The 18,619-nt window shown below is 41.0% G+C and overlaps 1 protein-coding gene across 1 annotated transcript; it reads right to left on the bottom strand.

Annotated features, from left to right (window-relative positions):
* Positions 1-1,417: 1,417 nt before the first annotated feature.
* LOC145343287 (uncharacterized) lies at positions 1,418-17,838 on the bottom strand. Its single transcript, XM_080189433.1, has 7 exons — positions 17,453-17,838; positions 16,017-16,203; positions 12,045-12,148; positions 8,958-9,111; positions 4,068-4,285; positions 2,113-2,284; positions 1,418-2,002 (listed from the first exon to the last, which is right to left on the bottom strand). Exons 1-7 carry the CDS (start codon positions 17,660-17,662, stop codon positions 1,821-1,823), a joined length of 1,227 nt encoding a protein of 408 aa, XP_080045559.1. The 5' UTR covers positions 17,663-17,838; the 3' UTR covers positions 1,418-1,820.
* Between the last annotated feature and the right edge of the window lie 781 nt (positions 17,839-18,619).

The raw sequence follows: 18,619 nt of genomic DNA, 5'->3' as shown, positions 1-18,619 counted from the left end.
AGGTATTTTTAAAATATTCGTCTTGAGAGGAAGGACATGTAGAAAAAATGAAACGGACGAAAAAAATTCCATGACAAATTTTACTGTGCACAGAATCAAATCAAAAGGACTTGCCCATTCTCAAAAAATTGAATAGTTTTTCTTGAGTTTTTTTCCTATATCCTTTCATAGGATGTAAGTATCACTGGCAAGACCAGCATTTGTTGCCCATCCCTAAGTATCCTTGAACTTAATGTCCTGTTAGGTCATTTCAGAGGGCAATTATGAGCCAACCACATTGCTGTTGGCCAGACCAGGTAAAGTTGGCAGAGTTCATATTCTCAAAAATATTGCCCTGTTTGATGTTCCTGCAGTGTCGGGTGATGACTGAGGTCTGCAGCCACAAGCCTCCCCCACAGGCCAGTGTTAACATGTTAACTCAATACCAATGTCTCCATTGATGCTTGGTTTGAAGAGAGTGATTTAAAGGGCAGTCATCCCAGAATCCAGCCAAGGCCTGGACTGACAGCATGCTTCATGACTCTACTATCATTAACCTTGTGTGAAGACCAACCAAAGGCAAAAGCCTCTACCATACAGCTGTGGACATTCATTCCAGATCCTGCATCCCTCTTGACAGAGACTGAATGTGAATCATTGGTCCATTAATGCAGCCTCCACTTGCTCCCCTGAGGGGGCAGATTTAAAGCACTATTCAAAAATCCAGAGATTTGAGAGTCCTTTTGCAAAATTCTAAAGTGTGGTTCAATTTTACTTTGAAAATTTGCCACTCATGACAAATTTGCAAGATGTGGCATGTTTGGAAATGACCACTGAATCTGTTAAAGTGCTGGTTATTATTGAAGCAGAAAATAAAATGAATGACACCTGCTATGGATTTTACATGCTGTTTACACTCTGCATAATTTCTCAACCCCGCTTCATACCAGCCTAATTTGAAATCTCTGCATTTCATTAGTTTTGAATTGCTTTCTCTTGTGTGTAATCAGTGTTCACATTTGCTGTTTTTTTTTCTCCCACCATCCACCCCTCCATTTTAATGAATCTTAAATGACATCATATCTATAAGTAGCCCAAGCAGTAGAAATTGTACTGTGGAGTAAGAGACACCTTTCTCAGCCATAATTGAATGGCAGAGCAGACTCGATGGGCCAAATGGCTTAATTGGCTCCTATATCTTCTGGTCTTGTGTGCACTATTGAAGGGGCCTCTGGTGTGAGGCCCAGACATACTTCCCCAGTCTCTCAATAAACTTGTCTCTGGGAAGGTTAGCATGGTCAATTCAAATATAAGTTGACCCAAATATATTCAAATAAGGCATTTGTAAACAAGTATTAAATTATTGCATCACAATGTAACTTCCACAATTTATGAAGCATAGGTTTAAATTACATCTCGTTTTATGTGTATGACTAAACTAGTTATGTAGTAATTAGCAGAAAACAAAACTAAAAAGACAGTGCTGCAAACTGTTCTGGAGCACATGCAGCATTCAGCTGCTACAATTATTGCAATCTTATTATCACTAAAAGTTGATGAGCTCATGTTCCTTTTGCTGGAAAATAAATACAGCCTGTACTTTGATTATAAAATGTCTGAGGCATCCAACAATTGGGAAAGGTGGTATATAAATGCAAGCCTTTTCTTTCTTTCCGTATCTTCAGTCGCTGAATTGAAGACAATTATTAGTGAAACCAAGGATCAAAAACCAGACTCTGGGATCCTGTGTCTCATTTCTGCAGCAATAGGCTAGAATTGAATCTCCTCATGGTCATTTAAGTGTCCTTGAATTAAAGTTTAAAAATAAACATGCATCCTGCTTATATGAGAGAACTGTGGGTGTCTTGCTCTTCATTCTCTTGCTGAGCAGATTCCACACTGTTGCAGCTACAGTGTCTCATGAGAAATGATTGTTGAATTGAGTTCACGGATGATAAGTATATAACGGAGAGGATGAGAATGAAAAATGCAGCTGCAGCAACAATTATGATACCAGTGATCCCTAACAAAATGCAAAAATAACATCACAAACTGAAGTGAAAAAAGCTGTTGTGAAAATAAATTAAAAATCCACAAGTTCATTACGTTAGAACAATAACAGTTGAATATTACCTTTTCCCAGATAGGAACGCACAACACCAATTTTATTTGCCTGAGATGCTTTTGGTAAAAATGCAAAATGAGACTCGTTTGAGCAGTTAAAAAGAGAAACTGAAATTTGGCTCATCCAGTATCCTCTGAGGCTCTGAGGACTGTTGCACAACATATCCAGCTGTACCTGCAACTGTGAAGAACAAGATCCCAATATTATAGCCTGAATAGAATCTGGAATATACATGGTGTACATTATTTATTAGCATACATTTCATAACACCTTACCAAGGGAATAGTTATAGATTATGTAGTATTAGGGTGATCAGGGTTCAATGGGTTAATGTGTGGGAGTGGATAAATATTTCATGCATGATGCTGTATGAGACATGACCAAAGATTGAAAGGGAGAATCCTCATGGCCTAGACTGAGTAATACCTAGTAAAAGTTGTGAGACTTCTTACTGTGGTTACCCCAGTCCAATGCCAGTATCTCCACATTATAATACCTAGTCAGACAGGCTGGAATGTTTGTACTTTCGAGGTAGGAGTGTACAACTGACAAGGGGGAGGAATCAAACATTGTACATTTTCTCTTATTCTTTCACAGGATGTGGGTGTCGCTAGCAACACCAACATCTGTTGCTTATCTCTAATTACCCTTAAGAAGGTGATAATGAGCCACCTTCTCAAACCACTGCAGTCCACAGTGCTATTAGGGAGTGAGATCTATGATTTTGATCCAGTGGTTTTGTTCTGGATGGTGTTGAACTTCTTGTGTGCTGAGGCTGCACTCCTCCAGGTAACTGGGTATTCCACCATACCCCTGACTTGTGTCTTGGACAGGCTTTGGGGAGTCAGGAGGTAAGTTATGCCACAAGATTCCTAGCCTCTGGCCTGCTCTGGTAACCACAATATTTGTTGTTAGTCCAGTTCAATTTTTGGTCAAGGGTTGCTGCCAGAATGTTGATAATAGAACAATGGTAATTGAGTGTGAGTGAGTGATGGTTAGGTTCTCTCACAGAATCCCTACAGTACAGAAGGCCATTTGGCCCATTGAGTCTGTACGACCACAATCCCACACAGACCCTATTCCCATTATCCTACACATTTATCCTGCAAATCCCCCTGACACTAGGGTCAATTTAGTACGGCCAATCAACCTAACTCGCACATCTTTGGACTGTGGGAAGAAACCGGAGCATGTGGAGGAAACACACAGAGACATGGGAAGAATATGTAAACTCCATACTGACAGTGACCCGAGGCTGGAATCGAACCTGGGCCCTGGTGCTGTGAGACAGCAGTACTAACCACTGCTATTCAGAGGAAGAAAGTACCATGCTCTTGTTAGTGATGGTCATTGCCTGGTACTTGTATGGCACAAATCTTACTTGCCAATTATTAGCTCAAGCCTGAATGTTGTCCAGGTTTTCCTGCCCATTGACAAAGGTTGCTTCCTGAGGAGTTGTGAATGATGCTGAACATTATGTATTCAACAGCGAACATCCCCATTTCTGACATGATGGCAGGAAAGTCATTGATGAAGCAGCTGGAGATAGTTGGATTGAGAACACCACCCTGAAGAATTCCTCTAGTGATGTCCTGGATCAGAGATGATCGGCCTCCCAACAACTACACTCATCTCCTTTTGTGCCATACATGACTCCAACCGGTGGAGTTCTCCCCCTGATTCTCTGACTTCAATTTTGCCAGAGTTCCTTGGCGTCAAATTGGAGGAAATGGTGCCTTGGCATCAAGGGCAGCCACTCTCCCCTCTTGAGTTCAGCTCTTTTGTCCATGTTTGAACCAAGGCTGTAATAAGGTCAGGAGCCAAGTGGCTGTGGTGGACCTTTTTAATATGCAAAACCTTCAAGACAGCCCTTAGTGATTTATTTTTGAAAAAGCCGACTTCAATTTCAATAGCCCCTTATAAATGAAATGTAAATGTTCTGCTGTTAATTTAAGACTTGTACCTTTACAGTGTCCAACCATTTCTTCATAGAGCACATGCTGGCATCACAGTGAAATGGGTTTTGGGCCAGTTTGATGCTCACAGCACCACCTACTGACTGAACAATGGGATTGAGTGTTTCTTTGGAAAGGGTGACAAGTTCGTTCCTGGACAAGTCCAGCAGTCTCAGATTCTTCTGAGAGTTGAAAGCTGATTTGCTTATAAATGCAATTCCTGACCCTGCAAAAACAATTCAGTTTTAAAGTGAATGAACATAAAATAATCAAAATTTAGATGAAGGAATTCTAATAAAGATGGTTAAGCACAGACGTAAAGGAAATAGAACAGAGACAGCCAATTGTTCCACAAAGGTCCAAGTGTTAAACTGTTACAGTGTCATCTGAGGCAGGTTTACTTTATATTATAGTTAATTATGAATATTGTCATATCTTGTTTGCAAAAAGACAATCAAATGAATGGCATAATTTAATTAAGTAAACAATTTGCATATACAATTGTTAATATTTTAGCAAACACAGTAGAAGTAATTTTGTAACCAGGATGATCAATCACTTAATATAAAGGCTCATCAGTCAGGGAAACAAAAGGTGGCATTTTCTATATAATTCTCATTGTAGTGATTGCTATGTGGGATTCTATATGAGGGTCTAGTTTTACTGTACGGTCTATTGCCTACTTAATCTGGTGACAGATGAGTTGTCCGAACTTTATCTGTTTATTTAAAAGAAAAAGCAAACTGAATGACATTATTGTTACTAGAGAGGCGGTGCTCGACAGACTGGAGGGACTGATTGTGGACAAGTCCCCAGGACCGGATGGAATGCATCCAAGGGTTCTGAAAGAAATGGCGGAGGTGATAGTGGATGCCTTGGTGATTATTTTCCAAACGTCGCTGGATTCTGGGGAAGTGCTGGAAGACTGGAAAACGGCTAATGTTACGCCGTTGTTTAAGAAGGGTGGCAGGCAAAAGGCAGGGAATTATAGGCCGGTTAGTTTAACATCTGTTGCAGGAAAAATGTTAGAATCCGTGGTCAAGGAGAAAATAGTGAGGCACCTTGAGGAGAATTGTTTGGTAGAGCAGACGCAGCACGGTTTCGTTAAGGGGAAGTCGTGTCTGACGAATTTATTGGAGTTCTATGAGGATGTGTCTAGGGCGGTGGATAGAGGAGAGCCGGTGGATGTGGTCTTTCTTGATTTTCAGAAGGCGTTTGACAAGGTGCCTCACAAGAGGTTATTGCAGAAGGTCAGGGGGCATGGAGTTGGGGGTAGGGTGTTAGCGTGGATAGAGGATTGGCTGTCAAATAGGAGGCAGAGAGTGGGGGTCAATGGGTGCTATTCGGATTGGCAGATGGTGACTAGTGGAGTGCCCCAGGGGTTAGTGCTGGGGCCTCAGCTGTTTACCATTTATATAGATGATCTGGAGGAGGGAACAGAGTGTATGGTGCCGAAATTTGCTGATGACACCAAGATTGGTGGAACGGCAAATTGTGCGGAGGGTGTGGAGAGTCTGCAGAAGGATCTAGATAGGCTGGGCGAATGGGCCAGGAAATGGCAAATGGAATTTAATGTTGGCAAATGTGAGGTTGTCCACTTTGGTAGGAATAATGGTAGGAAGGACTATTACTTACGTGGCGAAAAACTGCAGCATGCGACGGTGCAGAGGGACCTCGGGGTCCTTGTGCATGAGTCGCAAAAACCCAGCCTGCAGATGCAGCAGGTGGTCAGGAAGGCTAATGGGATGCTGGCCTTCATAGCGAGGGGGATTGAATATAAAAGTAGGGAGGTCTTGCTACAGCTGTATAGGGCATTGGTGAGGCCACAGCTGGAGTACTGTGTGCAGTTTTGGTTGCCGCACTTATGCAAGGATATTTTGGCCTTGGAGGGAGTGCAGAGGAGGTTTACCAGGCTGATTCCGGAGTTGAGGGGGTTGAACTGAGGAGAGGCTGAATAAACTAGGCTTGTACTTGTTAGAGTTTAGAAGAATGAGGGGAGATCTCATTGAGACGTATAAGATGTTGAATGGGAGGGATAGGATAGAGGTGGAGAGGCTCTTCCCGCTCAGAAAGGACAGTAGGACTAGAGGGCACAGCCTCAGGATAAAGGGGGGGGGGCGGTTTAGAACGGAGTTGAGGAGGAACTTCTTCACTCAAAGGGCGGTGAATCTCTGGAATTCTCTGCCCGTTGAAGTGGTGGAGGCTGCCTTGCTCAATATTTTTAAGATGCGGGTTGATGGGTTTTTGATAAGCGAGGGGATTAAGGGTTATGGGGAGAGGGCGGGAATGTGGAACTGAGCCACGGCAGCTCAGCCATGATCTTATTGAATGGCAGGGCAGGCCCGAAGGGCTAGATGGCCTACTCCTGCTCCTATTTCTTATGTTCTTATGTTCTTATGTGTTAAAAGAAAATTGAGAAAAACAAATGACAGCTCAGTCAGAATGTCTGTGCCATAGATTCTCACTTGTAAATTTGCATTTCACAACAACTTCAATTTAAATAGCACCTTTAACATGGTAAAGCATCCCATGGCAAAGTCTGACACCAAATCTGTTCACGAAAGGTAAATGATGGTTGAAATAAGCCAAAAAAAATACATTCCCCCATGAAATTGTAAATTAAAACTAGTCAGTAGAAGAAATCATAAGAACATAAGAAATAGGAGCAGGAGTAGGCCATCTAGCCCTTCGAGCCTGCCCCACCATTCAATAAGATCATGGCTGATCTGTCACGGCTGAGTTCCACATTCCCGCCCTCTCCCCATAACCCTTAATCCCCTCACCTATCAAAAACCCATCAACCCGCGTCTTAAAAATATTTAGCGAAGCAGCCCCCACCACTTCAACGGGCAGAGAATTCCAGAGATTCACCACCCTTTGAGTGAAGAAGTTCCTCCTCAACTCCGTTCTAAACCACCCCCCCCTTTATCTTGAGGCTGTGCCCCCTAGTCCTACTGTCCTTTCTGAGCGGGAAGAGTCTCTCCGTCTCTATCCTATCCATCCCATTCATCATCTTATACGTCTCAATGAGATCTCCCCTCATTCTTCTAAACTCTAACGAGTACAAGCCTAGTTTATTCAGCCCACAACACCAGGTTAAAGTCTAAGGTTTATTTTGTATCACAAGCTTTCAGAGTGCTGCTTCTTCATCAGGTGAGTTGGGTCTACACTGGAGCAGCTCTCCAAAAGCTTGTGATATCAAATAAACCTGTTGGACCTGAACCTGGTGTTGTGAGACTTCTTACTGTGCCCACCCCAGTCCAACGCCGGCATCTCCACATCAAAATTAGTCAAAACTGCAAACTATTGCAAATAAAAGAAATAAACAATAACAAACACTGGAAATATACATTCAGTTAGTCAATAGTTCAGAATCTGTTTGTTGGGAGTTCTGTCTGAGCAGAACTTTTCAAAATTGAAAACCAGAAGATGACCAAATGTTTTAGAACAATGGGAAAAAGGTAGAGAAGCAGAAATTGACATTGAATATTGCCTCAGAGAAGATGTTATTGGAATTAATTACTTGATGCCTTCTTAAAGGAAAGCAGGAAATTAAGATCAAGATTAATTGTTTGTAGTATAAAGAATGAGTAGAGTTGAAAAAAGACATTCTGTCAAAAGCTTTTTTTCTTTCACTTAGGACAATCACAAAAGCACCTTGTTTAATCAGGGGTATTATACTCTATAAAAAAGGGGGATGATTGGTTGGTAAGTGGTCTCCGATTGATAGAGTTGTTCCTACGGCGAATGCATCAGCTGATGGAGGCTGCCGAGGTTTGGGTGACATAAGATATTTGGAGAAATTTTCTACTTCATTATTCCCAGTTGTGCAATTGTGCACCCAACCCATGGATTTCTAATGTTAATCCCTGCTGTCTCTGATGGGTTGAGAATAGTTGAATTAGTGTAGAAGTCAGAGTGGGAATTGTAGGAGAAATCAATAGAAAGGGAAATTGACTAGGGAGTTAGTGAGGTGGCTGACTTGACGTCATCCACCTCTCACCAATAGTTAAAATCCCATCCTATGTGCAAATTGCTGTCTAATGGCACAGTGCTGATGCAAGAGGTAAATGAATATGTTATTCCTGTTGCAACTATATTGACAAGTCTAAGGGGAAGAGCCGCTCAAAATAGAGATGGTGGAAAACTGAAGAGTGGTAATGGCGAGGGAACAGACCCCCTCCCCCCTCCCCCCCCCCCCCCCCCCGAGCATAGAAGGCTAAGGGGAGATCATATTGTAGATGGCACATCAGACTTTTGATTGGACCTACTTTATATTAAATTGATCTTTCTCTACACCCTAGCTGTGACTGTAACACTGCATTCTGCACTCTCTCCTTTCTTTCTCCTCTATGGTCTTTATGAACGGTATGCTTTGTCTGTATAGTGCCAAGAAACAATACTTTTCACTGTATCCCAACATATGTGACAATAATAAATCAAATCAAACATGATGATCCAGTTAATACAAGGATCGGTGGAGTAGGAAGTGTGAACAAGGGTTGGAGATGGTTAAGCACAGAGGTAAGGAAAATAGAACAGACATAGCCAATTGTTGCATTGACTTTCAAAGGGAAACATCAGCTCTGGAAGGATGATTCTGTCAAAATGATTTCCTTATAATTTTCTGTTCTTAAATCTAATAAAAACCTGAACTTGATTTTTCACATAATATGCTGGCTGCGTATTTCCAACATATGTTTTTATTTCTAATTTTTCTATATATTTGACAATCTATAAACAGATGATGTGCTAAAATATTTCTCTTCCCTTTTGGAAAACACGCAATTATGTAATTTCAATGAATTGCAAGTAAATGAGGAGCACTAAAACAACTACTGAATAATCTAAGGAGAAATTAACATTCAGTAGAGAGACTGGTTAGTGTCTACTTTTACCTGACAATTGTAGCGTCTGTAGCTTGGTCAATTTATAAAAGTACTGTGATAATATTCTGTTGATCTTATTATTGGATAAGTCCAGGTCCTGAAGTAACTGCATTTGATTGATGACTGGTACAAATGTGAGGTTGAGGCCTCTGAGAATCAGCACCTAAAGGAAATTATTTAACTTTAGTCAGTCTCTTTTCATGCTCTTTATACATGGAGATATTAACATTAGCCCCAGCTTATCAAACAAAATTCCAGAGTATTGATCTCACTGCTTTCTTGCATAAGTTGTTTATGTGTCAGGACTGCAACTGTATTTGTTTTTTAAAAAAAAAGTTTTTATTTATTAGTGTCACAAGTAGGCTTACGTTAACACTGCTATGAAGCCACTGTGAAAATTCCCTAAACATCACACTCCTGCATCTATTCAGGCACACTGAGGATGAATTTAGCATGGCCAATGCAGCTAACCAGCACATCTTTTGGACTGTGGGAGGAAACCACAGCACCAGGAGGAAATTCACGCAGATGGGGAAAATGCACAGATTTCGCACAATGACCAAGCGGAAAATCGAACCTGGGTCCCTGGCACTGTGAGGCAGCAGTGCTAACCACTGTGCCGCTCTTGGCTGCTGATGAATAAAAATGACCTGACTTTAACACATCTGATTTGTCAAATATTTCCAGCACTTTCTAATTTGTTGTGCTAATCATGAATGTAAACTTCCAGAGACCTTGGAGAATTGTACCAGTACAAACTTGACTTTTATCAGAGTCCAAGTAGGATGTTTGCAGTCAATCTGACCTGCATAACAGAAATATTTCATCTAGACTTGCACTACCAATTTTTAAGAGTGTGAGCCAAATTAATTGCAAAGGAGCAACACAGTGGGTTTACTTGGTGTGGTGAAGTGGACAAGCACCTCCGCTGGAAAGAATGCCACCATCACAAGTGACACCTTCACTTCTGACACCTGAGTACCATACCGCTGCCACATCTCCCCACCCATCCACCCCACCAAATTCCTGCCTCTGGGCCAGACAGAAACAGTTGCTGTTTTCAGTGTGACTGGGCTATTGCTATTTATGCCTGAACCTCTTTCTGTTCTGATAGATCGGGCTACTGACCTACTTCTATTGTTAAAAGTTCTTTGGCTTCCTCATTAACAAATGAACTAGCTCAGACCCAATATTGAGTCAGACTGGGTCCAAGTCAGCAGAGTGAAACATTTTAGCAAAAAATACTTTGTAGTATTGAGCTCCTTTGCTGAGAGAAAAAGGTTAAATAGCTCTGGCAGGCAGTGAGATAACAATTAGGTGGACTCAGCAGATCAAGCAGGTTTTGGGAGAGGGAGGAGGTTTCTTGTTCCTCATTAGCTCAATGTTGACAACACTTGAAGATTGCCATGACTTTTCTCATCAGTATAACACTTGACTTCTGGATACTTTCCTCTTTGTTCTCCCTCGGTTCAGAACCCTCTCTGATGATGTCTCTCAGAGTTCTTCCTGCACACATGACTCTTTCTTTCTCATACTCAGTGCAAAATGGCTCTCATGCTAATTTCAAGACAAACCAATTCTCCACCAGGGAAGGAAGTTGATTATATTGAAGTCCTTTGAAGTCCCTTCCTGTCTCCTATTCTGTCAGAAGCTCAAAGGGCTTCACACAAGATTCAATGGACAGCCTTGGAGAAGTCTTCCAAGAAGTCTTGGAGAAGTAAGTGTGAGGTTATCCACTTTGGCAGGAATAATAGTAGGAGGGATTACTATTTAAAGGGTGAAAAGCTGCAGCATGCTACGGTGCAGAGGGACCTGGGGGTCCTTGTGCATGAGTCGCAAAAACCCAGTCTGCAGGTGCAGCAGGTGATCAAGAAGGCGAATGGGATGCTGGCCTTTATAGCGAGGGGGATAGAATATAAAGGCAGGGAGGTACAGGGCACTGGTGAGGCCGCAGCTGGAGTACTGTGTGCAGTTTTGGTCGCCACACTTGCACAAGGATATTTTGGCCTTGGAGGGAGTGCAGAGGAGGTTCACTAGGCTGATACTGAAGATGAGGGGGTTGGACTATGAAGAGAGACTAAATAGACTGGGTCTGTACTCGTTGAAGTTTAGAAGGATGAGGGGGGATCTTATAGAGACGTATAAGATAATGAAGGGGATGGATAAGGTAGAGGTAGAGAGATTCTTCCCGCTCAGAAAGGGCAGCAGGACTAGAGGGCACAGCCCATTGAAGTGGTGGAGGCTACCTCGCTAAATATATTTAAGTCACGGGTAGATAGGTTTTTGCTAGACAAGGGAATTAAGGGTTATGGGGAGAAAGCAGGAAAGTGGAACTGAGCCACTTCAGATCAGCCATGATCTTATTGAATGGCGGGGTAGGCTCAAAGGTCTGGACGGCCTACTCCTGCTCCTACTTCTTATGTTCTTATGTCTTGCATTTTAACAATTCTGAAGATAACAAAATCTGTCAAGGTCTGGACAAATATAGAAAGCGCCAATATATCTGTCCATACTTTACTTTTGAAAGGGGCTTTTAAACTCAATTTAAAGATTTAAAATAAAAATACACCTTTAAAACAGTTGTCCTTAAAATCTACAATACAACTACACCTTTGTGCCAGCACCAATTCTCAGGAAAGATATATTACCATGAAAGCAGAAGTTATTGGAAATACTCAGTACTTCCATTGGCATCAGTGGAGAGAGAAACAGAGTTAATGGCTGCTCTGGGCCTTGGTCTGGCAGAAGGGGGAAGTTGGGGGGATTTCTGCTGGTGAGCAGAGTGGGTGAGCATGTCGAATTATGTATCACGCACCTGCTGCTGGGAGGATTACGTCGCTTTGCATGGCGAGGCGGGCAGGACGTCACATGTCCCACCACCATGTCCAGGCACCATATTTAAAAGACAGCCAGACAGCAAGAAATTCATCACGCCAGGAGTTCAGGACACCAAGATGGCCTCCAGATAGCAACAGGCCCTGGCCTCATTGTTCACTGATGGCTCCCTGGAGACTCTCCTCCAGGCCATGGAAGACAAGAGGGACATTCTTTTTCCCAGAGATGGGAGCAAGAGGCACACCTGAGGCTGTTTCTTACCTTAATTTTTCTCAGAGGCATTAGTGCTTGATATTGAAAGTTTTGAAACTGTGCTTGGGGCCCCAAGTATAGCTCCCTGAGCTCCTGCAAATTCTCAAAAGCACCTAATCAAAAACAAACATTATATCAATATGACACATTTTGAATTACATCAGGGTAGATATTTTACTTCATAACTGTGTGTTAATCTAATAGAGCAAATTATCCACCCACATAAAAACAATGTGATTCTGATTCCCAGCTAGTGCTGATTAAAATTTACCACAGCCAGTTCACCTAACCTGCATATTTTGGACTGTGGGAGGAAACCTGAGCGCTGGTAGGAAACCCATGCAGACATGGGGAGAATGTGCAAACTCCACACAATAGTGACCCTAGGCCAGAATTGAACCTGGGTCCCTGCTGCTGAGGCAGCAAACCAAAATAGTTTGGAAGTTAATGTAATTCATGCATTTCGTTATTATTATTTCACGCTGCCAGGATCTGTGGTATTTTCCTTGCCGTTTCACTATACCCCACCCATTCCCTATGACCCTGCACATGATTTCCTGTCAAAAATCTATCCAATTTCCTCTTGAAAGTAAGCACCAATGACTTGATGAAACACTTTATCTGTTCTACTTTGATTCAAGTTTTTTTTTCCTCATCACCCATCTTTGCTCTTTTTTTCAACTCACCCACCACCCCTAGTAGGTTATGATTTGCGTAAGTAATTTTACAACCAGCTTAATTATCGATGCAGTATCAGAATGGGAGTTATTACATCTGATTTTTGTAATCAGTGGGGCTGCTGTTAACACTTGTCTTGAAAATCCAGTGAGGAAAATATCAATGTTCAAAGTCATGTTCTAAAATTTAAGCACATAAGCTGGACAGGCATTTCAGTACAGACGCAGGGAGTGCTCGTAAGCGTGGCTTGGCAATCGGATGGGAGGTAGGGGGCAGACAGTGGGGGTAAAAGGTGTGTCCTAAATTGGCAGGATGAGACAGAAAGTGTTCCCATGGCATCCATTGTGAAGCTCCAGTGTTTCACCCAAAAGAGGAATGCAGAGGATCATACATCAAAATTTGAACATGACACCAAATTGGTGAAGAAAGAAAGACTGCATTTCAATGGCTCCTTTTGAGGCATTGGGCCTAGGAGAGCTGTCAGCCAATCTGATCCCAGATCTTTGAGGAAAGGGCACTCAAAATCTGAAAGGACCTTCTCACTGGAGGTCTATTTGGCATCGTGAACCAACTGGTGCCTGCCAACCTAATAATTGAGGCTGGTGGAAAAATGTCCTCAAGTGGCCATTAAGTGCCACTTAAGGGCCTTAATAGGGACATGGGCAGGCCTTCCATCCAAGGCCCTGTCCTCTGTACTGTGAAACTGTGTCTGGGTTAGGGTGGGTAGGATTCATGAGGGAATCCCTTCCATGCAATTTTACAGTCCCTGCCCCAACCCCAAACTCAGCACCTACCTGGGGATATAGTAAAATACTGGCAAGCAAGCTTGCACAGGATAAAATGATAATGGTCAAATAATCTAAATGATAACAACCACATTTTGGTGATATTGATTCATATTGGCCCAGAATATGAAGGGTGAGCTCCTCTGGTCTTCAGGTGATGCAGTGGATGTAAAGGAATTACACAGATTAAACAAGTGGGCAAACCTCTGACAAAAGTGGTGTTCAGTGTTGAGTAGTAGGAGGTCATCTACTCTGCGCCCAGGAAAGACAAGGCAAAGTATTTTCTAAATGGTAAGAGACAGGGAAACAAAGATTTGGATGTCCCCAATACACACATCTCTAAAAGTAACTGGACAGGCACAAAATGCAATCAAAAAGACTATTAGTCTTCATCTCGAGAGGACCGGAATACAAAGGGGAAGATGTTCTGCTTTTGTTAAATAGAGTCTTGGACAGATTGTGTTCAGTTCTGGGCACTATGGCACAGCAACGGTATATTGACTTTGGAGGGGGTGCAGCACAGCCAAACCAGAATGATACTGGGGCTGAAAGGATTAACTTACAAAGGACAGGTTGCAAAAACTTACCTTGTTTTCTTTGGTTACATAGAACTTAAAGGATAGAAACTGGTCTCTGTGTGCACTCCACAGGAACCATTCCTGGAATGAGGGGGGTTAACCTATGGGGAAAGGTTGGACAATTTAGGCCTGTATCCATTGAAGTATAGAAGAATGAGAGGTGGTCTTACTGAATCTTGTAAGATCTTGAGGGGGCTTGGCAGGTGGACGCCGAGAGGATATATCCCCTTGTGAGAGAGACTAGAAGAGGGGGATACAATTTAAAAATAAGGAGTTTTGCCTTTAAGATGGAGATGGAGGGAATGTTTTTCTCTTAGAGGGTTGTGAGTCTGTGGCTCCCTATTCGTCCATTGTGGTGGAGGTAGGGTCAATAAGTATTTTTAAGGCTGAGGTTGATAGATTCTTTACTGACAAAGATGTCAAAAGATATGGGTTAGCAAGGAAAGTGGAGTTGAGGCCACAATCAAGTGGCACAGCAGGTTTGAAGGGCCGAATGGCCTACCCCGTTCCTAATTTGTATGCATGTATGTGTATGTAAATATTGCCATGTGTGCGCTCCATGCTCTTGTGGCACATATCATTGCCAGAAATTCCAGATGCCTCATCCTGTTGTTGGTGGAGAACAGTTGATCCATAACAGTTTAACCAAAGAAAGCCCCATCCCATTGTGCCTGTGCTGGTGTTTGTCTTCAACCTGTCCCCATGTTGGTGGCAGAGATGTTCCATTGTAAAGCACTGACCTGCACCACTTGGAGGCACGAATCTTGCATAATCAAAACATAAATATTTAAGAAAATACATTTATTTTAGTATACCACAAATTAATGAACATCATGTGATTGATGTAGTGGATAAATATCCAGAACATCATTAGAATGATGTATGACACAGAAAGTGTCTAAAAAGTGAAAGAAACTCACTAGCCATCCTTATAAGTCCAGTTAATTCACACTAATCACTTCCTGGGCAATTGAACTGTCAGAGTGTGACATCCAATCACAAATCTATCAGATTTCTTATTGTGTGCAGCATACTTTTTGCCAAATGCTGCAATTTGTCAGTTAAAACCAAAGTCTCAAAAATGCTGTACCTGAGCAACCCTACAAAGAAAGTGCAGTAATATTTCATAAGGGTATAGGAAAAATAGAATTCAGCTTGACCTCAATGAACAAATTTCAGATGAAATGTTCTGATTCAACTTGCATCTTTCTCAGAATCTGAGAACCAGTTGTTTTGGAATATGTAAGCATGTAACTGTAATTTTGTTAGGTCTGTCTAAAATTATATGTTTTATAAATACTTGAGATTTATTGATATTGTTTTTCTTTTATTACAACTTGGAAAAGTACGTAATTGGCTTTAAATCATCTTGGGATGTTCTAAAGCCATAAAGGAGACTGCATAAATGCAAGTTCTTTCTTTTGTAACAAGTAAACTTTCACTCAACAGCCAAAGAAATATTAATTTGGTGGAATTAAAATACCATAAAATTTACTTTATCCCATTGAAACTTTTCCATGTTGTTCAAACTAATAATATTTTAATTAATCAGTTTTTTGATTATGATGGAGCCATTAGTGGGAGACTGTGATGTAGTGGTAATGGCACTTGGCCATAATCCATAGGCCCAAGCTAATACGTTTAAGCCCATGGGTTTAAATCCCACCACAGCAGCTGGTGGAATTCAAATTAAATGACAAAATCTAGTGTTGCCTATTGTGACTCCCAAACCATAACTACACTTAACAAATGCCCACTGAAATAGTCTTGTAAGCCACTCAGTTCAAGGAGTGGGCAACAGATGTATATTGGAGTAACATTCCACGATCAGTCAATTGATTTTTGGTGGTCTTCGTTGAGGGGAAAATTTGTGATCAAGTCAGGTGTCACTTCTGTGAAAAATAAACTATTTATCAATGTAGATGGGTAAATGGACATACCTGATTTAATTTCCTTGATGTAATTGTTGCTGATAACTAGGACTTGAAGCGAAGTGAGCAGAGCCATTGGTTTAGAAGGAAAATCCGTTAACCTGTTGTCATGTAGATAGAGTTGCCTAAGACAGGATATGTTTGTAAATGTTGTGTCCTCTACAACCTCCAAATTAGAACTATTCAGGAGTAGCACCTGGAAGCAAACACAAAAGATGCAGATTAACCAAATTTATTTGATGTTACATTGAAGTCTGATGAACATTTCTAATTCCATATCTGACCTCTATAGTATTTTGTCAGGAGAATTGTAAATAGCTTTCACTTTCCAGTCACAGTGTGGGTTACTATTTTGTTTCTGATTGTCATGGTGAACAGCCAGGCATAATGTTGTTGCAATCATTTATCAATAATAAATCTGCTCAAAAAATATGTATCAAATAGATTAGAGGTCACTTGAAGAGTTCGTGAGCAAACACAATGCCTGCAAACTTTTCTTCCTATCATGTGAGTTGACTTCTGTCCTAGAAATTCTCAGCAAACAGACCCTCATCCCATAACAATTTTAAAATGTACACTTGTATCTCATGTTGATCTGTAGTAATTGTCAGGCTTGTAAAACTTAATGCATAGGTAATATTCTCATAAATGTTTACTTTCTAACTTAAATATGCCATTTACAAATAAGCCTGACCTAAACATTTTGCTCAAATTTAACCTCATTTTTTATCCTCTGGGAAAATCCATTTGATGACAAATTATGTACAGACACCTTTGCATGAAATTCTTTCTTTAGTCTCTTCTTTTGGTAGGGGTATTGTCCTATTTATTCTAACTGGGTTAATGCATCTATTAAAATAATGGGAAATATAATTTTATATGAATATAAACAGTGTTTATATACCACCACTGCCAAGTGCAATTATATCTTCTGGGAATTAAAACAAAATGTATATTGGATTTTACGTTAAATTGGCACTTTCTTCCATTTTGAACAGAAGTAGCAGCTGAGGTGTAAACTTCTGAATACAGTCAGAGCTACGGTCATATACCCAAAAACAAATAACACATTTTGTTCTTGGAATATTTCTGATCATATTCTGAACCCAGCATTTTGACAGTACATATTAACATATTCATTGTTACTCTGCCTCTCTAAGTAATCAATCAACCACTGCTATTTTGATTGAAAAACTGCCTAAAGTTATTCGGATTACTCATAGCAAGAAAACACCTACTGCCTTAACTTTAATAAAAAAAATTCATATAGTACAATGGCAATCTAAATACAGAAGATTCACTTCCAACATCACTTAATTTCCACAACTGTGGACTTAAAAAAGTACACCTACTTAAAATAATTTGCTTTAAAGAAACTAAGATCTTTTCTTCAATAAGTTTATAATGAACTATTAATTTAAGATGAAGAAACTCCAACTCCTCACCTGTAATTGATTGTAGTCCCGCAGACAGTCATAATAGCTTCTTCTGAGTCTGAGGCCACTGAGGTTCAGGACAGATATATTTTTGCTAATTGGTTCATTCAGTTCCAGCGGACATTGGGTTGAATGTGTCACTAAGGTTTCCAATGAGGCAACATACAAAAAGCAGGCAAATGTATAGAAAAGGAGAGTGGAACCCATGTTCTTGTCCATCAGTCTTTTCAAATCCCTAGTTAGAATGATCAGTCAGTTTTGTAAAAACAGATTTGTCCAGTTTCCTTTCTGTTATAACTTGGCTTTATCAGCTTTGGCTCAATGGTAACCTTGTAAGTGGCTGTATTTTCTGATGCTCTTGAAGGATTGACATCCAATTTGTTGAATGTAGCAGCTGTCTTGATTCTGATCAGCAAAAGAAGAAGCAATTTCTCAAAATTCTATGCAAGTAAAATATCAAATTAGTTTTTTAACAGCGTATGCAGCTGAGCCTGTGCAACTTGATAAATACATCTCACTCCTTAAATTCCACTGCTCAAGAACAAAGCTATACTGTTTGAAGCTCAGCTGTTGACCTTCTACAAGTCCAAGAAACGGGGGATGTGTTTAGGCATCAATACCAACAATTTTGAACTTCTTTTATTTCAAATGTTCCTGATAACTGTTTTGAAATTTAGGCCCCAACTCTTCTTTTAATTGCAATATTCAACATAATTCAGGTTCTTAATGTTTGTAATATTTCTGGGTATTGGCCAATTTTCACTTCAGCAATCTGACTGACTTATACATTTTGTTCAGTTTCATTCTGACAGCTAAAGATGACAGGTCCACGTGGCATTTTGTCCAAACCAACATAATTCAGCATTGCAAGTAGCCTCAATCAATATGTGAATTCGGCCCTTGAGGTTGCTTTGTCATTTGATAAGATAAAATCATAGAATCCCTACAGTGCAGAAGCAAGCCATTTGGCCCATCAGGTCTGTACTGCCAACAATCCTACCCAGGCCTTATCCCCTTAAGCCCACATATTTACCCTACTAATCCCCCGACACAGGGACAATTTAGCATGGCCAATCAACCTGACCCACACACTTCTTTCCTACTCTCGTTGCACCCTCTTGGTGCTGCTTACAGCTCTGAACCATATTGTACAGAAGGCCATCTGGCCCATCACGC

Source organism: Carcharhinus amblyrhynchos, chromosome 1 (genome assembly GCF_965287045.1).
Source record: "Carcharhinus amblyrhynchos chromosome 1, sCarAmb.v2.hapA, whole genome shotgun sequence".
In the NCBI taxonomy this organism is placed as follows: Eukaryota; Metazoa; Chordata; class Chondrichthyes; order Carcharhiniformes; family Carcharhinidae; genus Carcharhinus; species Carcharhinus amblyrhynchos.
Note: the sequence above shows the minus strand (reverse complement) of the source record. Positions and strands in the feature narration are given on the sequence as shown.